General features: G+C 41.0%; 3 protein-coding genes across 4 annotated transcripts in view; 2 read left to right on the forward strand and 1 right to left on the reverse strand.

The window, feature by feature from the left end:
* The window catches only part of LOC139624209 (RNA-binding protein MEX3B-like), a 222,134-nt gene extending 212,866 nt beyond the window's left edge, over nt 1–9,268 (reverse strand). The window contains exons 1-5 of one of the 2 annotated variants that reach the window (XR_011691635.1): nt 8,451–9,268; nt 7,050–7,288; nt 6,773–6,818; nt 4,626–5,359; nt 2,495–4,396 (exon numbers count right to left, since the gene is read on the reverse strand). Coding sequence is in view for 1 of the 2 variants with exons in the window: in XM_071483137.1 (XP_071339238.1) it covers nt 3,983–4,396; nt 4,626–5,359; nt 6,773–6,818; nt 7,050–7,288; nt 8,451–9,090 (2,073 nt within the window). In the remaining variant the exon portion in view is untranslated. Of the gene's footprint in view, nt 1–465; nt 4,397–4,625; nt 5,360–6,772; nt 6,819–7,049; nt 7,289–8,450 lie in introns of those variants that run through there. The other variant, XM_071483137.1, reaches the window with a different exon arrangement.
* A 1,516-nt stretch (nt 9,269–10,784) lies between these two features.
* tmed7 (transmembrane p24 trafficking protein 7) lies at nt 10,785–15,507 on the forward strand. The gene is made up of 4 exons (XM_071483151.1): nt 10,785–10,904; nt 11,207–11,410; nt 12,324–12,569; nt 13,314–15,507. Exons 2-4 carry the CDS (start codon nt 11,252–11,254, stop codon nt 13,548–13,550), a joined length of 642 nt encoding a protein of 213 aa, XP_071339252.1. The 5' UTR covers nt 10,785–10,904; nt 11,207–11,251; the 3' UTR covers nt 13,551–15,507.
* A 404-nt stretch (nt 15,508–15,911) lies between these two features.
* Nucleotides 15,912–25,387, forward strand: fem1c (fem-1 homolog c). The gene is made up of 6 exons (XM_071483154.1): nt 15,912–17,282; nt 20,997–21,166; nt 21,290–21,478; nt 21,946–22,457; nt 22,928–23,104; nt 23,326–25,387. The coding sequence occupies exons 1-6, from the start codon at nt 16,739–16,741 to the stop codon at nt 23,588–23,590; spliced, it is 1,857 nt and encodes a 618-aa protein (XP_071339255.1). The 5' UTR covers nt 15,912–16,738; the 3' UTR covers nt 23,591–25,387.

The raw sequence follows: 25,387 nt of genomic DNA on the forward strand, positions 1-25,387 counted from the left end.
CTAACCACAGCATAGTGAGCACTGTACCTTGTGTCATTTAAAACCATTCTGTACTGCGAACATAAACCCAGTAATTCAAAGCATACAGGCTACAGGGACTTTTTCTTGTGGCAGGAAGTATGGAGAAGAAAAAAAAAAAACAAAAAACACACAGTTGGAACCAGGGGCCCATTTCACAAAAGCATTTTTCAAGCACTGTTTACAAACAGATCCAAATGGTGGCAGCATCACAAATTATTGTCGTTTGTATGACTTGCAGATGAATGTGCAAGTCATACAAACAGGGCTCTCACAGGCTCATGTATGGCTCCGAAGAATGGAGTTGGTTTTTATTAGTCAAACATGTCCAAACAAGTGAGAGGAAATTCTCGTGTTGCAAATCATAACATGACAACCCTGTAGAATATGGAAGATGTACGAGCACAGATTTTAAAACACTCGATAATGAATCACAGTAGTCTGACGTGGCTTTAAATGAAAGTCTTTATTAAGTAACTTTAATATCAGAAAAATAAAACTCTTAAATTCTCTTTACAGCAAATATATAATATCAGTGCTTTGGCCGCAATAACTTAAAAGGCCATTATAAAATATAGTCTGCTTTTAAACTCCTGACTCAATTTGAAGAATTTATATGCCATAAGACTCCCCCCACATATACATAACAAAAGTGTAGTAAAATTAGCAAATACTTTGAACTGTTGGTACAGCTTAACAATATATGTATTTATACATAGATAAACTAAGATACATTTTACAGTATACCGTTCTTAATTTGGTGGCGTACAGACGTGACAGGCAGCTTGAATCCTTGGCCTTTTTACAGTTGCAGTGTGATGTTTTACATTGGCGGTACGTTATGAAGACATGCTCGCGATGCACATTCCATTTTCCACTAGATTAAACTGCGGCTATCAATACTATTATCATCAATACTGTAAACTAATAACTAGACTACAAGCAGATAGCATTGACACTCTCCTGCAACGTTTCTGGATTTCCAACTCTTCACTTAATCGCTCAGAGAAAAGTAAAAAAAAAAAAAAAAAAAAAAAAAAAATTAAAAAAATCTTACTGTAAACATTTTAATATAGATATATTTATGTATATATATGAAATGTAACAAAATAAAAATAAGTTCTGTATATTTATCAGTCATTAACAGTAATATTATATAATACATACACAAAAATGTCAATAGGTTCATGTCAAACTGAGGGCTGACAGAGTATTGCATTCCCTCAGAGAGAAAGAGAGCAAAGAGAGATCGACCCTTTGTAGAGCTGAGAGAAGTCAAATAAAAGGACGGATAGAAGACCAGAAGGAGCAGAAGCAGATGGGTTTTTTGCACTTTTGGGACTCATTTGGTTCCATTTCCCCAAGAAAGCTCAATCGTCCATGTAGGAGAAGACATTTAGGAAACAGCTAAGCGATGAAATAACTCCCAAATACTGTTTACAGCTGGAATGCTAGAGGAACTGCGCTCCAAAGTCCACACAGTAAAGCAATAGTATTGACCTTATGTAGTGTCAGCACAGTCCAAGATGAAATCATTCCAGCTACTTCCCCTTTGAAATGTCCATTAACTCAGTCAATCCTGCAAAACAAAGTCTAGAAAAAACACTGGTGTTTAAAGCTAAGTTTTGAGATGATTTCCACCAATTTGTACCTTTTCTTCACTTTTCAGGAAGAGGAGTGGACAGATGCACGCGTGTAAGGGGAGAAAAACAAAAATCCGAGTGTTTGGTGTCTCAGCCAGTCAATAGTGTGATTGGATGTGGGGAAGGTTGTGCTTGGTTGGGCACAGGGCAATAGCAAAGAAGCTGATGAAACACAAGAAGCAAAGGGTGTACCATTGAAACATCTCATCAGTGCATTAAAGCAGGTAATGAAGGTTAACCCCAACTGAAATGTTGTTGAAAAAACTGAAGGGATATGTCTGACTACTAGTTTAAGTCCAAGATTGTTTAGGCTCCATAAATAAAACCCACGTGTTTAATTAATCTAGTGCTTCCTCCAGTAGTTACCATACAGTTGATTTTTGCATAGGCCTGGTAAACAAAATATGGGACTAAATAAAAGAGTTAAGCGATTCGCGGGGGGGGTGGGGTGTCACCATCTCAACTGTGTATCCCAATGGAATTATTTTGCTGACTGCTTACTAACAAGTACACGAAATGGCTGTGGTGAGATGGCCACAGGGTGGAGCAGTCCGAGTGACAGAACATTCAAGTGAAGAAAAGGATCCTATTGAGATGGCTGAAGTCCACAGCCTGTCTGTACAGTACAGGGATTTGTGCCAGGTTACATTTGTCTTCATAGTATCGTTTCATACAATATCAGCTCTTTTGGCTCCCAGGTGAGGATCAAGCATTAATTAGCTATACTTATACCATCTGCAAAAGCAACTGCAATACAGGGGAGGAGGAATGTTACCATAGGTACAAGCTGTGCATATCTTTCTGGCTGAGACCCAGCACATGGTTTCCCAAACCACTTTTTTTTAAAAAGGCAAAAATGAAAAAAAAAAACAATAACAGGGAAAAAAGAATGAAAACGGGAGTGTTCAGTGTTAAAAAGATAAAGCAGTAGGTGGTAAATACTTCTAAAAGGCTCAAAAAAATAGGAAGCAAAGGAAACATCCCAGTGATATAATCTTTGTTCCACCAAGATGCGTTTAAGAGATTGAACAGATACATTAAGACTTCAGTCTGTCAGCTTGTGTTCTTTCGAGCCAAGATCTGGATTTGTAGATAGTGTTGTCAGTTAATTACAGGTTTCCCAAAAAGGCCACGAGTTTATTTTAAGACAGAGCAACACTGTGTCTGCTGAACCAGTTGTTTCTTTTTGTTTACTCAGAACGGAATTAGGCACAAGTTTACAGTAAACATTTTTTAAGTAGAAATTGAAAGCAACGTGGCAAAACTGAAGTGGTGCAACATCCTGGTCCTCTACAAAAAGGAGTTACCCACTTGTTGGTTCCAGTCTGGGAGAGAAAGAAACCTGTGGCAACAAGAGGTTGCCACTGGGGAGTGACAACTTTGCAGGTATGGGTTTGACCCACTTGGTTTAAAAACTCTGTGGGTGTGTTTGCATGTGTATCAATATGGTGCTAATATCAGTAATAATAAAAATTCTGATTTATGATCTTGAGCATGTAAACATCATATCCTGTTTTAAGTAGTTAAATTATGCAAATGATCTGGGACAGAGTGGCATTTGCCAGGACAATGTAGCATGTGTACATATCCAGTTTACTGTGATAGGCATTCAAATGCTGTAGTAACAAGGAGAATACTATTAATGTATACATATTCATATGTGGGACTCACTATATGTAAACATGCTCACCTCCTCTTTTTCTTCAGTTTCCTGTCATGAGCACAATAATTGAGAGGCGAAGGGGCTGGGCCATAATTAAGCACATAAAAACAACTGTAGCAGCAAAAGTAAAAAAAAAACAAAACTTTTGAGATGTAGATTTGACCCAAAAAGCCAACATTATGTATCTAATGGAGTTCAACATAGAGTTCTAATAGAGTTCAAAGAATATTTAAAAAAATAATAAAATATAGGTAGGCAAAAACTGATAACTAGATGTTTCAGGGAGAAGAGAATGTAAATCAAAAATCATGATGAAAAAAAATATATATCTATATATATCTATATATATATCCCACCCCACCTGATGCTACATAGAGGGCTTTTGGCCCTCCCATTGATCAATCAATCAAGAAGAAGACTTCACAATAGCAGGCATGAGAACGGGCTGAAGACCCTAACCCATGTCTTGAATACAGATAATTCCTTATTCACCTATTCTTCCTCACCTTTGTCAACACCAGTTTGGACAAAACCTGGGTGAGGACACAACTAGACACTGATTTGGGGCCAGTTTTGTAATCCCCCCCCCCACATTTTATGAGTTGGAAGTGTTGGGGAGGCCGATCCCTCATCTGCCATCAAGGTCAATGGAATAAAATCACATGTTACGGAGCTGAATGGCCTGTGTGACCGGGGACAGGCACACAGGGCACACAGCTTCTGGACCCTGGCATATCTGGGTGGCACAATCGAGACAGAAGAGGTTATGGCCACAGGGAACCAAGGCAGCGATCACCTGGTTATCCATACAGTGGATACATATCTCCTGTCCTCTCCCTGCTGCTGATCCAACTCCTGGTCGATAGGAGAGGGAAGATTCAGGAGGGGAAGAGGAGGAGGCGGTGCTTTCACTGGAGGAGGAGAAGGCCGAGCCATAAGAGGGGAACCTGTGGGCATCAAGGGTCCCAGCTGAGCCAAAAGGCCCTCGGTGAACACGCTGGGCCTGAGGGTGCTCCAAGGCTTCTGTCCCAGGGAAGGTTGGGGAGAGCCGGGGCGTCCCAGGCTGACTAGTCTGGAGACATTGATGACAACAGTTGTTAGATGACTACGATCACAAGAAATATAACATTAGCTTAAAACATCTTGTTTATGACACAAAACAAATGTTTCTTGTCACAATGAATATTTAAAGGGACCTTCATTGTGTAATTAATCACATTAATAACTGAGACAGAAACCCCCACCTAAACTGCTTTTAACTTTGGGCTGGAACAGTGTACTCCTGTTTGAATTTCACCAACCTGAGACTGAAGCACATCGAGGGCCTGAAGGGGCTGGTGGTCCACAAAGGGGCTCCAGATGTGTGGCTGTGCAGCAGGGTGCGGGGCTTGGGCAGTGGAGATGGTTAACGGGTCAAATCCTGAGGAGGGGCCTCCACTTCCCAGGCTGACCAGCTCCTCGGACCCCACAGGAAGAAGACTCTCGCCAAACCATAAAGTTGTACTACCGGCATTTATGTTGTTGTTGTTGTTAGCATTGGCATTAAACGTGCAGGTCGGGCTGAAATCTGCCATCCGATTACCATTCCCGCTGCCGTAGAAAGAATCAGCTGAGCTGGAGCCGCTGCCAAGGGAACTGGAGCTGTCGTTGCGGTAGGTGGAAGACATTCTGACAGCTGTGTTAATATTGCTATTGATTCGCTTAGTACCATTGATGCTCATTGGCAGCAAGCTGCCACTACCACCTGGTGATGATGCACCTGCGTGAAGCCACGCAGCCTTCGCCAACCCAACTGGTGTTGCAGAGCTCTCAAAGCTGACATCTGTCCCGTTGAATTGAAAGTCATTGTTGTCCACACCTGGAGCCTCAATACCTCCACAGGTTCCAGTGCGGAGGGCAATGTGTGCCTCTATCTCCTCTCTCGCCCGGTCCACGTTCTCTGGCATCCCGGTGACCTCGAAAACAGGCTCTTTGTCTCGACTTGGCGTCACGATGTAGGTGTGGGTTTGTTGCTGAATGCGTTTGATGGTTGCCCCTGAAAGACATGACCACGCCAAGATCCTTATACTTAAGCAACAAATCACTTTAACACTGAGTTTAAATAACTGCTCTAGTCACATGGCTACATCAATGTCAAGGATGCACCATTAAAATTTGGTTGGCACAGGATGTGTGTGACCATTCCTGAAAAAGATATGTCTGAGCATAAACAAATGGCACACGGAATAAGAGAAAAGAATAGCTAAGTGTCAAGAAGAAAAGAATAGTTAAGTGTCAATAGTGGTAGAGTACATTAGCTGGAGAACATCAGAAAGAACTACAGGTTGGGCTATTTTGCTAAGTACAAGTTGACAAAATAGTTGTTTTTCCTTGCAATAAAATCCGACGATGAAATCAGAAGAAACAGCTGTGCAATAATTATAGTCCTGAACTGCAGGCTATCCTGGTGACTCAGCTGGCAACAGCACATACTGGCCAACCATAACACGATGAGTTTCAGTCTACTGTAGGAATCTTTTCAAAAGTCAACATTATGTATTACAAGAATGGATGTGTAGCATTTCCCTTTGACATATGGCTCAATGGTAACCATTTAAAACAGAAGCACAGAAACAAATCCATTCACAAATCAAATGAATGTGCCACAGTTAATGGGCAAGTATCAGACACACCTTATATTAATGCTTGTAAACACTGAACAGGGCTCATTAAAATTCCACACGGCCTCTTGCTTTGTGTGGCACAGCATTTCTTTACCATTTTCAGACTTGTTGCCCCCCCCCCCCCCCTCCCTCCTCTCACATGGTTGAGAACCGCTGCAGTGCAATTTACAAATCAACCCCAGGGCCTTCTGACACTGAGGTGGTAATGTCAACAGGGCAATGGGTTAAAGACTCGGTGAGAGCAAAACGTAACCCTCTGGGGAAGAGCTGAACATATTAAAATTCTTTGAGATGCTATGATAACAGGACACAGTAGGTCATCTATTAGACATTTCATCATTTTCTTTAAATGCTCAGAAAGAAACAAAAAGCTCTCATGTATGGCATAGTACACTATTGTGGCTCATTCATTAGAAGAAAGCACTGCATTACTTTCATAATAAAAAAAATAAGTATGAACAAAATCAATTTTTGGGAGTTTACTTTTCCTATACCCCACTCCTCACATTTAAAATATATTATCTAATTGTAAATACTCATACTGCTCCTTCCATTGTGTAAATCAGATCTAATAACTTCTATTTAATTACAATTTGACTGCTTTGGTGTATGTTGGCATACACCTGTCCATACTTGTGTTTGCTAGCATTGTACGAGCTAGTTGTTTTTCCATTCATGCCAAAAAACAATATTAAATTTCAAAGCAGAAATCTTGTGAAGACTATTTATCACAGGAAGTCGAGCAAACAAAATGTATCTGAATACAGAATGAATTAAAGACCCACCTTTGGGACCAACAACCAGTCCAACAACACGATAGGGTACCCGCACCTGTAGGTTGGAAATGACACAGGGTAACTACATATATACTTTCAATGGTAAACACAACCAAGAACATAAAACAGAGTCATCCTTTATAAAAAAAAAAAAAAAAAAACAACAACAACAAATGTGTCTGGATGGTAATATACACTGCTCTTAATGTGATTCACTTCATAAGAATGTCTGCATCGTGTCTTTACACTGAACGACACTGTGATTCATAATCACATGCTCGCTGACCTGAATGGTTGTCTGTCCAGGTAGAGTGGGTGTCCCTGGACCGGTTACAGCAGACAGAGGACCCGTCTTATTTCGAGAGGCTCTGATGAGAGAGAAGTGCTCAGCCGCAGACAGGATCTCCCTCTTAGCCATAGCCACATCTTCTTTGCGCCCTGTCACAACAAAGACAGGCTGCTCGCCCCTCACTGGTGTCTTAATGTAGGTGTTGGTCTTGGCTCGAAGCGCCTTAATCTTACAGCCTGTTGGAGGCAAGCGAAAGAGATACAAGGAAATGCAAGGGAAAATCTGATTATTTCTTCTTTTAAATTTACCACATTAAGCACACATAATATTTAACCCCGATACTCAATATCATCAAGTTGAACTAATAAAAGATAATTGCACATGCAATTTAAGTTTCCAGTAGCTGATGCCATTTAAAAGTTGCATTGCTTATAAATTAAATATTCCTTTCAGCTGTGGTTGAGAGTCCAACATCATTACCAGAGCCATTTCCTGTTGTTGTCAACACTGCAGTCTGTGCACCCTCCCCCAACTGGTCTGAAACGCTACATAATAACACTCTCCCAACCCCACAGCATTAACTTACATAAAGTTCATGCACAAGATCACAAAGGCAGAGGATATATCTTAAGAAAAGCCAGTCGCGTTTAGATGAGCTCAGACGTCTTGGGCATGTCACGGAGCTAACTATAACCTACAGCTGATGTGGCAAAGCAATGGTGACCACCACACCGCTCTTCATGTTCCCCGAGACAAAGCCGAGCCCGGTTCAGCACGACAAGGCACGGCTGAGCGAAACCGTGCTCGCTGTCATCCAAGCACAAGCGAAACATCCTCACATGAACGATGTCTGAAAGCTAGACAGCACAGAGGGGTCCGCTGGTTGGCATAAAACTTGTGATGTAAACTTTTGTTTGAGGGTGTTGGGCGAGGGTGGCGTTGACCCAGTTAGGAGTGCTAAGCTAGCTGGATTCAAGCTAACGTTAACTATTGTGGCTGAAGTTGCTAAATGGTAGTTTGGTTTAATTACAGATAATTTTATGTGTAAACTATACATAAACAGTCAGATGCCTCATAACAAAATACTGTAACTTATCAAAACGATCAGCCTGTGTAAAATAGCGGGTTAACGCGACTACGAGTGACAACAATAAGTTACCAATTAGCTAACGTTACTTCTCCTAAAATAAGGTACAATTTAGCAACGTGTTTTATCATAATTGTTCGTTTTCTAAACGTAATGTCACAATCGCATGATTATCTTCTGCCCTGTTATCACATTTTATCTTGCTTACTTTACCGCTGCCCTAGCAATCTCCCACCAAGTTTCATCCCAACTCCCATTAGCAACTTTAGCTCATGAATCCAACCAAAAAGATCCGACAGACAACGACTCACCCTGTCTGCCCACAATCTCCGCGACGTGCTCGGAGCTCGGCACGGCCACACACTCGGTCGTGTTGACGCTCTTTCGCCGACTCAACAGCGACGGCTCGGCCTCGTATCCCGGCTCCCCGTACACGCCGGACGGCAGCATAGCCATGCTGCTAGCCGGTGGTAGGGCGCTGCCGCCGACCTGCTCATCCTGCTCGTCCCCGTTGTACAATAACACCGTCTCGACGTGCGGCGGGTCCATCCTGGACGGCATCACGGAGCCGCTCGGCCCCGGCGGGAGATGTTGGTGGCGGTGGGCCTGCGCTAGCAACGAGCTGCCGGTGCAACCCGGGGAGTCGACGGCGGCAACAACCTCCGGCTCTTCGTCCTCGGGCAGCGTCGCTGTGTTCACTTCATCTCCGGAGGGCGGCCGGTGCAGAGGCAGGGGCTTCAAGTCTAGCACCGTACCGAGGAGGTTGAAGTGAGAAACCGGGGGCAGTTGGTGGAGGTGGTGAAAGGAAAGGCTTTCGTCTCCTTGTTCGGGGGTTTGGCTCTGGGTGCCGTGGTGTTCGTCAAGGCCCATACCGGCGAAAGCGTGCACTAGCGGCGGTGGGACCTCGGACTCTCCCTCGTCCGTCTCCAGCAAAGACGTGCTACTAGGCATGATGCAAAACTTTTATAATATTGCCGTTAAACAGAAAATAGATATGAATAATTAATCAAATTTGTTTTGGTTTACAAAAAAAATAAAAGCGACCAGCGCCTGTTGGCTGAAATGTGTGGCTTTTGTTTTGTCTCTCCTATTCCCCATGCAGCCCTCCCTACGCTGTGATCTCGCGTTTCCTTTTCACGCGAGATTTTGTATTGGGGTCAGTTGTGCATTCACAATTGTCAAGAGCACACAATCAGGGCGCACCATGCAGTGATAGGGTGCCATAAGAATAATTTATTACACTATATTAATACATCTGTAGGTGCCCGTCTGCCAAAGGTTACACCCCGTCGCACTGAAGGAGTAAATTCATTGAAGCCTCAGAATAAAGTTGCTGTGGCATTTACACTACACAGATTTGCATTAAGACAAAAGTAAGCTTAGACTGAGGACACATATAAGTTTAACCACTTAGCAACTACCATCTATACTCCGGCCACAGGAAGTGTCCAAAGATGCTGTTTCTCTAATTGATACCAGTTTGAAAATAACTTAGTAGGACCACAACTTCATATGAAAAACTCCCCTGCTGACTTTTAAAGACAAAGCAATCAAATACAATAGAAAGCTTTCAGGGAGTTGATACAGAGGTTGTCCAACTCCTAGTGTAATTAGCCTGCTGGACCAGTGGCATCTGAGGACTGCCAGCTCTATCCTCGGGTGTTTAATAGACTCCATGGAAGAGATGAGAGAGAGAAAGTGATGGTTGACCACTACAGTAGGTCTTTTATCACTGCTACTGGAAGGCACTGTTCTCAGTTGTCTACAATAATCAGATAGGCTAGTGTATTGTAAATCAGTCCTTATTCAGTATGAGGATTAGTGTTGGGTATTTTGATACTGTACTCAGGTGTGTAGCAGTGAGAATGGTTTAATGTTGTCTCTAATGTTCTCTCTTATGAAACACAGCACTCCTCTTTCAGGGCAGTATAGCTATAGTAAGGTAGTCCTGCACCTCTGAAATATGCAAAGATGTCAGATTATTCAGGCTTTCTCTATGCTAATATAATGTTTGTGTTTATTTGCTGATTCAGTTATTTGTTCAAGTGTGAAGATGGGTGTATTAAAAGTGGAAAGAGGGCTGACTGAGGCTGCATAATACAGGCCCCAAATTTTTGTGCTGTGCAACTAATTGTGCCATACTTAAATCCATTTCCATCAGTATCTTGCACACAGGTTTCATTAGAATATACTAAATGCATGAAGACAGGACCTTTTTTTTCTCATATGTACAATCATCCCACAAGTCTCATAACAAAAAAATGGCTACCAAATGGAACCACCACTTCTTAGGCGCACATGCCTTTATATAGATGTCAGTAGCATAATAAAAGCTATGGTGCTTACATAATCTTGGGCATTGCCAGAAATTGTGTCACAACTGGATGCTATATAACGAATGATGATCATTATAATTCTGGACATATGTTACAGTCACACGTCTAATTATTTTTGTTGATTCAAATGCGTTTTCAGTGCTCCAGCCTTTTAGTTCAGTGTATGGTATTGTGTAAACTGCCCAGCACAACATAGCTTTCAGGTGTTGCATTACACCTCAAGTGTCAGCCACGTTGGAGTATATTGAAAAACGGAAGAAATGCTTCCGATGTGGACGTGGCCCACGTGATCTCACAAGCGCCCCGCCTCTATTTTTTTGACCAATGAGAGACAGAGAAAGGGGCGGGCTTTTACAGATGACAGCCAATGGCGTGTCACGTTTGTGATACGTTACTTAGAATTAGTTGCATCCGGGTGAGCGTTTCGAGGTGAGTAGCTAATGCTGACTGAGACAAAATAATGAGAAGAAGCCTTAATGTTTGAATTTACTTTAACTTGTATGATTACCAATGCTTTAATAAATATAGGGATACACTAGCTATAGGAAATGTGACAAATCCCAAGTGGCTTTTGCCTCTAAAATACAAAGAATAGCAAGCTAGCTTGTTAGCTTTAAGCTAACAACTTGTCGCTGAAATCAATGTCCGGGTTTGCTTTGTCACCACTTTTGTCTTTTAACCACCCTCATTGTTGATTTCAGTGTCATGTCTGTTCATGTTTATTTCGGCAGGTCCGCTCAGTTGTTTTTTTTAAGTGCTGGCTCTCAGTCTTCAGGATGTACGGATCCTTTCGGGTGCTGCTGCAGGTGCTGTGGGCCCAGCTGCTCTGGGGGTGGGTGCTGGGCTCCGAGCTAACATTTGAGCTGCCAGACAACGCCAAGCAGTGTTTTTATGAGGACATCACCATCGGTACGAAGTGTACACTGGAGTTTCAGGTGCGGTGTCTTCTTTTCATCCTTACTAATCGTCCTAATGAGAAATGGTCATTTTCAGTGTTGAATAGAGTCCAGACTGTCCTCTTGAAGACAACACCAAGCTTCAAAGATTAAAACCCCAAGGCTAGTAACAGCTCTTTAACCATTACGAAAACAGGACTTTGGTCTGTTTTTCCTACTGTATAAATTGATGGTCATACTGCATTAATTAGTACATGTGGTACATATTACTACTACATTTAGGCATTAGGCATCCAGATACTCAACATATAAACTGTTGGGTATCTCAATGGGTAACATCGCCTAGATCTGATTGCTGCACAACTAAGTAAGTTTATGGATATTTTATCATAACATAAATCATATGATTTACACATATTTTCACATTAATCTGTAAGAGTGCTGGTTTCTGTAGTCATCATCTTCATTTTTTTTATTTTCTGTAACAAGCTGAAGGTGCCAAACAATAATTTCAAGGCAAATTTTAGCTATGGCTGAACCTTTAGCTTTCATTAAATTTGTCTGTACTGAAACTATATAGTAGCAGACAGTCGCAGGCCACTGTGTTGTCCTTTCCTATCACTGAGTGATAATTCATTATTAACTACATTGTATTTTATCGTTAGCAGTCTGTTTATGAATTGCATTGACATAATTATATTCAGTTATCATCATCCACAGTTTCCATGCCTAAATAAGACCAAAATTTGTCACAGCTTGAGATATTACATACTTATGAACATATATTTTTTTTATAAGGATATGGTTGTGTTCTAGTAAAAGTATTTGACATTTTACATTTCAGTAAAAGCCATGAGACATATTGTCCACCCTCTTCTTTATCTGTTTACTTCTTGACAAAGTGTATAATGTAAAAAAGTGTCAGTAAATTTTCTTTCTGTCTGTTTCCCAGGTGGTGACCGGTGGCCATTATGATGTGGACTGTCGCTTGGAGGACCCAGAAGGCAATACACTCTACAAGGAGATGAAGAAGCAATATGACAGCTTTACCTTCACAGCATCCAAGAACGGCACCTACAAGTTCTGCTTCAGTAATGAGTTCTCCACCTTCACGCACAAGACTGTATATTTTGACTTCCAAGTCGGTGATGACCCTCCACTCTTTCCCAACGAGAACAGAGTCACTGCTCTCACCCAGGTTAGTTTGTGTGTGTATGCATGAATTCTTATGTGTTTGTGTGTGTGGGAGGGATCGTAACACCTAACTTATTGCACCTGTTAGAGCAGGACAATTTACATCTTTGATGTTTCTTTTGGTCCATGTTGTTTTGTGACCCCTGGCAATTCCCAGCATAGCTCCACCCTACTTTAGCTTTAAAAGAAGTTGCCACAATGACTGAAACACATGTAGGAGTGTGCTTTACATTAGTTAGTAATCTTCTGTCGTTCAATACGAGCATCCAGACTTTTAATCAGGATTGACATGATTTTATTGAGCACCAACTGTGTTATGTCAGGTCCAAATTTGTCAATAGTTTATTAGCTGTAGTTTCTACATATTTTATTGGTATTAACACAATCTATAATGCTTTTCTAAGCTCATTACATCTTCACCCAAGTTTCTTTTCTGCTGGCAGAATAACAGATGGAACATATTTCTTAGAAATAAGGTGGACAAGGAACTACTTCCACCAATCAACATAATGGTTGTGATCCATAAGCTAATTAGACCCTTGATTCCCAACGTAAATTAGCATTTCTTCATTTTACAAGTCACAGGATGTTTTAACATTGGAGTACTTTGCTCCCTCAGTGCCCCCTAATATTTGAATCAAAGTGATCTCTAAAATTGTTTTGATGTTAGTTAGTCAGCCATTAAATTCCAGCCACAGTCTAAATAGCTTACGTTGGTCTTTCCTTCCATTTTTTTGACCAATTCCAGATGGAATCAGCCTGTGTGTCCATCCATGAGGCCCTGAAGTCGGTCATCGACTACCAGACACATTTCCGCCTCCGTGAGGCTCAGGGACGCAGTCGGGCAGAGGATCTCAACACCCGTGTTGCGTTCTGGTCCATTGGAGAAGCCATTATCCTTCTGGTGGTCAGCATTAGCCAGGTGGTCCTGCTGAGAAGCTTCTTTTCTGACAAGAAAACCACTACCACACGTGTTGGATCATAACAGTCTCTGAGCTCTAGGATCTGATTCATCACTGTCTTTATCTTTACTTGGGCTCGGGGGCATAGAGTTGGGTAGAACAGCAGTGCTGATCTGAAATTGGATCATATCAAACTGCCAGGTCATACAATCTGACATGTCATCCACATTCAGCTCTGCTGTTCTTACAAACTTTATGCAACTGAGCCTTGAGCAAAAAGGTTGTGTGTTTAAAATGTTGTTGAGGGGTTAAACAGAAAGCCCTGAAGAAAGGCTTGATGCTGTTGCTTGTAACTATGTGTATTTGAGGCAGATCCAGCCGCTGGTGGAATAGTTAAAGCAAACCTTACATACTTTGAATATTTGAAATTATTTCTAAATGTGTTCTTATTTTATTTGTGTCCTCTGCCCCCATCATCTCATACCCCTCCAAGATCTGTTGCATTTTTCAGCCCCAGTTGTGCACTGAAATGACCAAGGGAGTGGGACTTGTAACTAAATGTACTCATAATGTAACGGTATTGTGGATTTTTTTCCTTATCTGCAGAACATTTTGTCTCAAAAACCAAACTGGCAAGGCAAAGATTGCATTTGTTTCCTTTCCTCTTTTTTGTTATTAAACCTCACTGTATTTAGTGAGAAAGACTAGATATTGTGTTTGCTTTTATCAGCCTTGTCATTTTAGATGAGTTATTTGAAGGGAGTATGCTGTACAGAGAGGAAGTCATTGTTTAATTTAATATTAACTTGAAGTATCTGAACAAAAGTTTGTTTTTGGATTGATAGACTGATGGTCTCTTTAGTGACCACAGACCCAGTTCTTCAAAACACTTTTTACACATCAGGCAAATGTAACATGTTTCAGTTTGACCACACCTATGTGAATTATCCCCTGACAATGTTATAATTAAAAACAGGAGCTTCTTTAATAAATCTGTGTGACTCAGAAAATCTGGGAAGAAATCCCTAATACTATTCTTGTGTTTGAAAATGACACATTTTCTGTGTTAAGTCCATCAACTTTCACTGGTTCCCTGTATCTAGTGCTGCCTTTGCTGTTTAAAGCACATCAACTTATTTATTTTGTGGGCTGATATTGTCCTCTTGGGTTTTATACAACAATTGTAAAATTCATGTTGTTTTTCAAAAATATTGCTTAAATATAAGATCATTCTAGTAACTTTTAGTTGTAGTTGTAATTTGAAATGATCCCCTTATTATCACCAAATACTCAATTTATGTCCAAGGGAAACAGGAAGAAAGATTTAGACAGTGAATGCAATGTCTGTACCTTATATGACTGGTTCTTACTTTTTACATTATTAGTAGTCACTTGTCATCATCTGATTCAATTAACAATACTTAAAGGAAAAATCTGAGTACACAACTTTCAATTTTTTATTTTTTAAAAGAATTTTATTTACCACTGGAAGGAAGCACCACATTCTGTCTCACTATTCACTGATTTAGACACAACATGAGTTTGATGTAACCATTTTGAAGTTCACTTTTAGTATTTTCATAGAACCTAACATCAATGAATGTGAATAAAATCTGATCACCTGTTTAAGATAGAGGACATTACTGTTGTGATGTGAGAGTTCTGTCATAAGCCTTGATAGGCTTCTACGCCTAATCCACTGAAAGATACCAAAAATTCAACACGTTTGGTTTTATAGACAGGTCTTGTTGATCTGTGTAATTTGGTCAGAACTGATTCCATAGATTCTGTTGGTAACTGATTAAAAACAACTAACGTTATTAGTTTTCATAATAATATTTTTTCATTTATTGTGGTTTCATGTTTTTTTTTTTTACTTCGCTTCCCTTGTTATGCTTTCCCCCTGTTGTATGTCAGTTCTTGTAGGTGGTGCAGTGTTGGCATTTCCCTTTAGGTTTGTGCATTTTTTTGGAGACAAATTCGAGGCATTCTGGGAACTTCCTAAATTAAAGGAATGGCTGAATAAACTTTCTGTTAAAATGTCTGGGTACACATTATTTAACTATTATTAATAAACACTTTTCTGTGAGGGATGACATTTCTGGATAAATCCTCTTGTCGTGCTTTTCATCCTTTTAACCTGTAGGGAGTGATATAATCAAGGCCAGAACAGTCAGCTTTGTAGCTATGTAGTATTTCACAATAAGTCTTAATCCTGTATATACAGAGGCCATATTTTAAGCCTTCTTTTGACGTCGGTTTCCCTTTCCATGGTAGCTAATTTTTTCCATAAAGAAAAGTCACAGTGCTTGAGGGGGACCCCTTATGTGATTTTGTTGTTTTTTAATTGGCTACGTAACAGTCTGCCTGCTCTGTGATTGGTCGCTGACACGTCAATCATTTGCTGCGGTCGAGAAAAAAGACTGCGTTGCGTTTGCGATTTGACAGAAACTGAGTCGTGATCATCCGGTCGAGCCGTGGGTGGATAGCCCTCCCTTATTTACCTTCCCCTTCGCTGAGATTATTGTCGTGCCAGCTCGCTGAGTGGCGACATGGACAACTGTTATTCGCTGTTTTCGGGGGAAACGTCTGCCGTTTTTTTCTCGATGTGTGTGTGAAAGAAAAACCTGGATATCGGGGATATCCCCGGAACCGAACGTCGTTTTCCCAGGCTAAGCTAGTAGCAGTTCGGCGTAACGGGTGGGGGTGGATTTTTTTTTTTACGTTTCGGCCCTCGGGAAGCGATTATAAATAACGTCTCAGGAGTATGTTGTGGAACAATGACAAGCACAGGAAGCAGATGTAATGGAGGAGAGCTTCTTGGGGCTGAAGAATCATCAATGGATGGGTATTGGTTGAACGGTCAATAAAGAGGTGTGATGTGGTTCAAGCTAAGCGGAGCTAGTCGGTTAGCTGAATTGATCAAGGAAGTTGACTAGCCACCTTGCTAGCTCGGCGACAAATGTCCTACTGGACCATGGGTCCTCTCAAACGCCTGAGTTATTTATAGAGTTAAAATAAAGTGGTGATGCCAGTTAATAGAGTCAACTAAACCAAATGCCAGTGGTTGAAAGCTTAAGTTTAGAAAGTCGTAATTTGCCTTGGGCTCTCAACCAAAACGCTACCGTTAGCTAGAAAGTCAGAGCTTGTTGTAAACAAAGGGTCCGGATCTCCATCTGTCCAGAGCTACGTTACAACTCGAGTTACCGCTCACCCGTTGTTTCACGGGCAAAGTTGCCTTTTTATCTATCGGTGAAACGAACTCCCAGACATGGATTTAAAGACGGCGGTGTTTAACGCAGCCCGGGACGGAAAGCTCCGGCTCCTCCAGAAACTGTTGGAGAACAAAGATGGACACGAGGTGACCAAACTGATGGGCGAAAAGACAAACGGGGCCACGCCGCTCCTGATGGCCGCCCGATACGGCCACCTGGACCTGGTAGAGTATCTGCTGGAGTGCTGCAGCGCTCCCGTCGAGGTCGGTGGGTCGGTGAACTTTGACGGGGAGACCATCGAGGGAGCACCCCCTCTCTGGGCCGCCTCGGCTGCGGGTCACTTGAAGGTGGTCCAGTCCCTGCTGGGCCACGGAGCTTCTGTCAACAGCACAACCTTGACCAACTCAACACCCCTGAGGGCAGCCTGCTTTGACGGCCACCTGGACATTGTGAAATACCTGGTGGAGCACAAAGCTGATCTGGAGGTGGCCAACAGACACGGCCACACGTGTCTTATGATTTCCTGCTACAAGGGACACAAGGAGATTGCGCAGTACCTGCTGGAGAAAGGTGCAGATGTTAACAGGAAAAGTGTAAAAGGTGAGTGGGTAACAGAGTCAGGTACCTGCAACAACCAAATGGCACCCAGTGACCTCCTTTATCCGCATGATCTCTGGCCATGAGATGAGCTAAACTGATTGTGTAGATTTTTACATTGCAGAGTTGAATAATGGTTTTGTTCCATCTTCCATAGTAACTCGGTAGTGTTGTGTGAGAAATGATAGATGAGTTGATCATGAAGGTATTTAACATTTGTAAGTATTTTTTTTTCAATCAAAGAGGGTTAAATTGTAAACAGCTAAATATTCTCTAATGCCGTCATACATTTGAGGTGATTACATATGTAGATCTAAATGCACACTTGGCTTTAACCAACAGGGAACTAAAGCATTAGATAATAAATCAATCCTTTGCATATTTCCACCTGAGATGACTCAACAGAATAACGTGAACTTCTGGTTTCACAATGGAAAGCTATGAAGATGACTATGTCAGCATGGACATATCTGTGGGTGTGCCTGAAAGATCTCGTTTTCTCCCTATGTGGTATTATAAAAATATCCAAAAAGCAGTGTCCATCTGTTTCTTTAGGTTATTGTCTTTTTGCGCTGACGGACCACAGAGTAGCTCTGTAATGCATTAAAGTGATATCCATGATAATCCAATTTTTGTATCAAACTGTTGACCGCTGTAGATGGAACGTTTGTATTATTCCTTCTGTCATGGAGCTCAGTAGCTGTAGTTGCCACCGCTCCATGTTTGTTACAGTGGATTTCAAACATGAAAAATTTTCAAAATTACCTTTAGAAATGTTTCAGACCAATCCTGCACTTAAGTCCACTTTTCTGCCCATCTAAATGCTCAGTGCTCCAAATTGTTACACTCTGAAAATATGGCTATATATATATATGTGGTAATCCTCATGCAGGATTCTGTCACACAGGCATATGTATTGGGCTTGCACACATTTACATGCTCACCTCCTGTACTTCCATTGGTCAGGGCCACGCTGTTGGTGTTGTAGCTCATCCTTGTCTCGCCTGATGAACCGCCTTTCAGCTGACTTCATTTATCAACATCCACAATATGAGTCAAGACACTTAGTTCTCTTTACCATTAGAAGAGCAGGAGGCAGGTGCTCTATTGTGTACAAACCAATGTATGTGCCTGCAAGCAAGCCTGAAAGCACCATGTGTGATGATTTAGGGAGAAAGCTCTCTTTCCAGCTGGTTTTTAATTATTGCCTTTCCCATAACAGCTGAACCAACAGGAAGGACTAGATGTGTAATATTAGATATGAAGAGGTAAATTTCCAAAAACAATGCACATTGTTTGGATGGAGGAAGGCAAACAAGTCTGGACCCCACAATCACAGCTGATTGAATGGCTTAAAAAGCTGGAGCCAGTTGTTGTCCTCCCCAGATGAACCAACACTTTATTAAATTCCTTCAGTACAACACCTAGGTACCCTCCTCTCTTGAGTTCAAGGTAGCCTAAATTCTGTTTGGAAGCCTGTAATGAGTATTCTGACTAACCTTGGAAAGGAGGTATCATCCAAATAACCCCCCCCTCCCCCATATCATGGCAAATTAATGCCTACATACTGATGAAATGGTGTATTCCATTGGAGAAAAAGATATTTAATATATGGAAAAATATTAAAACATGTACTGTTTATTTACATGTCCATTTGAAAGTATTTAGCCATCCAAACATCAGTATTAGACAAGGAAACATGGGTTAACATTGCAGAAAAATCATTTGTCTCTAATTACCTAGAGGAAAAGCTGCAGCATGGCTGCCCCCAAAGTTTTCTGCATCAAAAGTTTGCTTCAATGGAAAAAAAAGACTCTGACCTGTGTTAAGTTTTGGCAGAAATTGAAGTGTATAAATACTAGTTAATCCCTGACTAACCCTGTTTGGTCTTGTCTGCTTAAATATGGATTAGCCTCCGTGTACAGTGAGCGGTCAGGCTAAGAGGCAAGCAAAGGCAAAGCAGCATGACACAAAAGTGTTACATTGGAAAAATAAGTACTAAGGACAGTGTTTTTGTTGATAATTAACTCTGACTTCCTGGGCTGAGTGACCTGTTTGAAAGAAAGGTTTTCAGGACAAGGATAGACAAGACAAGCTTGGCACTCAAAGTATTACATCTCCAGACTTTCATATTCATTTAACAAATAATATACAAAACGAATTACAGTTCCATATGTCCTTCAGCTACTTGTTGTTACACCATATACTTGAGTGTTACTCACACTGCTCTGTCTTTGTCTTGTTGCTTCAACACTGAAAAGATATAAGGGGGCAACATGTGTGGACACTGTGAAAGGAACCCTGTTATAGGAATCTGGTCTTTGGAGTTAAGTTTAGAGATACTGTATTTAAATTAAAAAAAAAAAAAAAAAAAAAACTACCCAGATTCAGACTGTTTCGCTCTTGAGTAAATACAGTAATACTGAATTAGAGCTCCATGAAAAAAATATTCCTTGAGTATTTTCACTCAGACAAGGATTGCATTCATCATCAGCACTGAGTGGAAGTATGAACCTGAAATTGTCATTTGATGCATTCACAGTCAGGAATTATCAGAACACGACTACATATGTCAGTTCTAAATGTACTCCCTTATATTTTGATAGCTGCTCAAAATATCTCATTGTCTTAAATCACAGCCTTACCAGGTTTCACTTATGTGACACACCCACCAAGTGAAAATTAAAGTCACATGAGTCACAGACTGTGTGGGGAGGAAACAGATTTTTCAGTTTAGAAATGATTGTGAAGCCTTTTGTCTTACTGCATGGGCCCTGGTTTGCAACAGTTGAGCTGAGTGCTCCCACTGGAAGGGATCTATTAGCCAGGCTTACTCAAGAAGTTATGCTAGAGCTGTAGAAAGCATGACCTGCGATTTTCTGTCTGAATGAGAGCGGTGTTGGGAATTACATGCACATGCTGTGACCATGACGCATCTCACCTGAAAGGCTAATCATTGGGTGGAAATGAGCGCACCATACAAGTGGCTTAGTGGCAGCATCCTGGTATCAGCAGATCTGTATTTTGAATATGTTCAGAGTGAAAGCGCTATTTAGAAACACTAAAGAACCTTTTTTTTTTTTTTTTTTTTTTTTTTTTTTTTTTTTTTTTTATAAGCTTAAAACTCTTTCTTCTGTATCAGAAAAGTGTTGTGGCTCAGCAGGGTTTTCCAGTGGTTGTATAACAGCAAAGTCTACAACTACCCCTTTCTCTCGAAGCATGAAAACACAAATGTCAATTACATTTATCTGCAGGTTTTCACATGTTCTCTACTGGTTTATGCTGGCTACACATGTAGCAGAAAGGTTGCCAAAAATTGTAAAGAGTCGACTTATGTAAAGGGAAAGTAAGTTTTATCAAAATAATGTTAAAGGCATAGCATTGTATTTATACGCTTGCCCCATATATATATTTTTCATTTTATATATATATATATATATATATATATATATAATATATATATATACACACACACACACTGTGGATGACACTCCAACAACTTCTATGTGTGTGTGTGTGTGTATATATGTGTGTGTGTGTGTATATATATGTATATATATATATATATATATATATATATATATATATATATATAAAAATAAAAAAAATACCCCCTGCTAAGCATCTGTGTTGTAACACTGTCCCTGTCTGTGTTCTCATATAAAAAACAGTCTATAGCTTTTTTTATTATAAGATGTGTGTTCTCTCTGTTCACAGGCAACACAGCACTTCATGACTGTGCAGAGTCAGGCAGTCTGGAGATCATGCGGATGTTGCTTCAGTATGGAGCTTCCATGGAGCAGGATGGCTATGGCATGACACCCCTTCTTTCTGCCAGCGTCACAGGCCACACTAACATTGTAGATTACCTGACAACGCATCAGCAGGTCAGGCTTTCTGTCAGTTACAAATGAGAGTATGTCCGCATAGATGCGTTTGAGGCTATGATATTTTGAATCTACTGAATATTTAACTTGGAGAAATAAGAAATGTTGTTCTTTCCTCTGCAGACAAGCCACAAGGAACGCATTGATGCCCTTGAGCTCTTAGGAGCCACGTTTGTGGACAAGAAAAGAGATCTGCTTGGAGCTTTAAAATACTGGAAGAGAGCCATGGATCTCAGGTACATGGACAGTAACAACATTGTCCATAAACCGGAACCCAAGCAGCTGATCATGGCATACGACTACGCCAGGGAGGTGAGTCCGGTTTTTTTTTCAACTAGCAACATCCTGAAATGGTTCCATACTGCATTTTAATGTCCTTAAAATAGGATTTATTATTGCTGACATAGTCAGATTTTAATAAAGGAAGTACAGACTTAAGCAAGGTGACTGCATTTGAATTCACTGTGCATGAAAAACCTTGAAAGTCACGCTCTTATTGGTGTATTGGTGGCACAGGCTGCAAATTTGTGCATTTGCTGTCAAGGGATGGAACAAAGAAAACTGGGCATTTAGGACCCTGCTTTATTTGCATAAATGGTTTTCAGGCACTAGGGAAACTGACAAAAACTGACAGATGAGAATTGATCATATTTCACAGAGCACTTACTGCAGCAGTCCCAATTTATATGTATGTTTTGTTGGCTTCTGAAAAATCTGACTTCATTGCCTGTGCATGGAAAATCTTCTACAATGTCTCCACCTTTTAATCTTGTTCCAAGGTAACAAATGGAGAAGAGCTGGACGGGCTGATATCTGACCCGGATGAGATGCGCATGCAGGCTTTGCTCATCCGTGAGAGAATCCTCGGCCCACAACATCCAGACACCTCTTACTACATCCGTTACCGAGGAGCTGTCTATGCCGACTCTGGGAACTTTGAGCGCTGCATCAATTTGTGGAAGTATGCACTTGACATGCAGCAGAGCAACCTGGACCCCCTCAGCCCAATGACAGCCTCTAGCCTGCTGTCGTTCGCTGAGCTCTTCTCCTTCATGCTACAGGACAGGGCCAAGGGGCTCCTGGGGACATCAGTGTCATTTGAGGATTTGATGGGGATCCTTTCCAAGAGTGTGTTGGAGATTGAGCGGGCAGTCAAACAAAATGGGCCGATGCCTCCTGACCCTGCTCAACTCAGCAAGGCCCTGTCAATCATCCTGCACCTCATTTGTCTTTTAGAGAAGGTGCCATGTACTGCAGAGCAGGACCACTTCAAGAAGGAAACCATCTATAGGTGCGTTTCTCTGTAAAGTACTTACATTGGCAACAGTTTGTCTTTTAGTGAGAAAAATCTATTGAAAATGTCCTCAGTAATATTTAAATAAATATTTAAATATCATGGCATCTATGTGCAATACAAAATATGGAAGTTGTGTGGGTGGAGAAAATTTTCTGTAACAGTGATTTTCCGTGACCTTTTTTTTTTTTTTTTGAAAATAGCCCAGTTCGGCAAAAAACAGGATGTCATCTGAACTAAACAATGTCTACCATGTCTACCACATGGTTTTTGTGAATTTGTCAATGAATCATGTACATAAAGATCACTGTCTCATCTTTGTCATAGTTCAGTCAAACCTGAGGTCGTCACTGTCATTTGGAAAATTGTCTTGTACTAGCGCAGTGCTGTTACCATGATGTTTGTGGTTCATTTTTAACTTGGTTCTATTTTTTGACTGAAAAGTTGACATCTTTCCACATCCTCAGATTCCTGAAGCTCCAGCCGTGCGGCAAAAATGGCTACAGTCCACTACACCTGGCTGTTGACCGCAATACCACCTGTGTGGGCCGCTATCCTGTCTGCAAGTTCCCCTCCCTCACAGTCGCTTCCATCCTTCTTGAGTGTGGGGCAGATGTTAACAGCCGAGATGAAGATGACAACAGGTCTGTTGTTTGTTTTTTGGGTTTTAAATTTTCACCTGCATTTATGATAAATAATAAACAAAAAAGTAGACAGTGGTTGAAGAATTGTTGTATTTCTCCTGTCTGTATATCGGAAAGGGAAATGAAGAAGGACACATGCTATAATGAAAATGTTAGACCAGACCAGTCTATGATGACATATGTTGTGCAGTATAAGAATCTATTATCTGTGCCCCTTCCAGCCCCCTTCATATAGCTGCATCCAATGGTCACCCTGACATCATGAACCTGCTGATATCCTGCGGGACTCACTTTGACAGCACCAACGCCTTCCAACAAACGGCCTGCGACCTCCTGGACGAGAAGGAGCTGGCCAGGAATGTCATCCAGCCCATAAACCACACCACACTGCAGTGCCTAGCCGCCAGGGCTATCATCAAGCACGGCCTCGACTACCGTGGAAACATCCCTGAGAAACTAGAGGCCTTCGTCTTGCTCCACAGATAATAATCGTGAAGTAGTAGAGGAGAATGGATGGATGAAAAGAGGAGGGAGTGTGATTACATTGAGTGGACTGGACAGACTGGAGAAGCATTATGATTCAACGCCTGACCCACAAGGCGTTTGAGGAGCTGAAAGACACAGTTATGTGGGTTAGGTTTGAAAATTAAAACTATTTGGAGAGTATGAACTTGATAATTCTTGTGCACAAAAATGTCCTTATTCAACCAGGGTGTTCTGAAAAATGATTGGAGTAAATGGAGGAATGAGTGACTATTTTCTTCCTTTGTTTGCTATTTCATGGAGCCAGAGCTCGTCCTGGTCACAGCCCGATCTGTGAGGATGTGTTAGGAGTGGTTTGCAACATAGGAAAACACAGTTGTATTTCTGGATGAACTGAGCAAAGGGTTTACGTTTTTTGTTTTTTGTTTTTTTTCTTTAGAAAACATGAATTTTTTTTTTTTTTTTGCATATTCCACATTGCTATTTATTGAATGAAACTTGAGAGATTTTTCTCCATGCTGGCTCCAACCCAGCCTCAACTTTGCCTGTTTCTCTCCTTTCAAAGCAAGGATTGAGGCGTTTCTACATATGCTGGGACTTCAGGTTAATTTTTTTTTTTTTTTTTTGTTTGGCCCATCACTGTTGCCAACAGTCATGGACCCTTCCTCGGTCATATTTGGGTTAAATCTTTTTGTACTTTTACAATACATTTAGTTATTGTCATGCAAATCTGGATATCTGCCAAGTGGTATGGATTCTAGACTCATTTGTCGTTCCCACTTAAGTATATAACAAAGCTTTATGAGAAGGGTTAAATGTGTGTGAACACCATAAGTGCTTTATTCTTCCTATGCACAGGCTAGGCTGTTGGAAAGAGAGACTGTTGTATTCTGTGCTGGCACTTGTCTGTGCAATATCTTTCATGAATCTATGTGTTTACCTCATTGCTGCCGTTTCCTTCAGTATCCCCGTACTTCACTCAGAGGAGGCGGGATACACAACCATTGAACTGATTGTTGCAAAAGAGTGAATGAATTGGATTGTGTATGTTTGTATATGTGAAAGAGTGATTGTGAGTTCTACATGGTATGTCTCTTGTATGCAGAGTGTTTTTTGTTTTTTTTTTTTTTTTGAGCTTATACAAATTATTGAGGACAGGAGTTTGAAGTGGCACTCATGGAGATTCCATAATGCACATGACTGCCACTGGAAACCACAGCGGTCAAACTGACTACAACCGCTGGAGTGTGCAGGCTTGTACACTGAAGTGACCTCTTAACGTTCATACATGGCTGACCTTTAAATGCCATCATTGTTTTAATAATCTTGATCAAAAAAGAAAAGTCTGGGTAGGTTACCAACATTAGCCCACTGTGCATGTGCAGCAGCAGTATATCGACCAACCAATCACTGCAGAAAACCTTTCATAAGAACTCCTAGACTCCAAACTAGACTAGAGCTTGGATAGTTCTGCTTATTTGTTCAACGGTCATCCAATTGTATGAGAACTGAAGACACAAATGAGTGGGAGGACATGTTTAGTAAAGCTTTGTGAATTATCTTGTTTGCACATTAGCTTTAGATGTGTGGGTTGAAAAAAGGGCTTTTCATAATTCATAGGATTTCATATTGCAGTCTATTTAACCTGACAGTTCAAAACCAGACAGAAATGTATGAGGACTCCCAGGGCAACTTGATTTGAATCTGCACTTTACTACAGCGGAGTTTAAGATTTGATTATGGCATTAATCAGTTCATGTCTTAATAACCAGTTTGACAATAAACCCATGTTGCACTTGT

The sequence above is a fragment of the Trachinotus anak genome, unplaced genomic scaffold (genome assembly GCF_046630095.1).
Source record: "Trachinotus anak isolate AG129_WGS33_773 ecotype Australia unplaced genomic scaffold, CSIRO_AGI_Tana_v1 ptg000008l, whole genome shotgun sequence".
Lineage (NCBI taxonomy): Eukaryota > Metazoa > Chordata > Actinopteri > Carangiformes > Carangidae > Trachinotus > Trachinotus anak.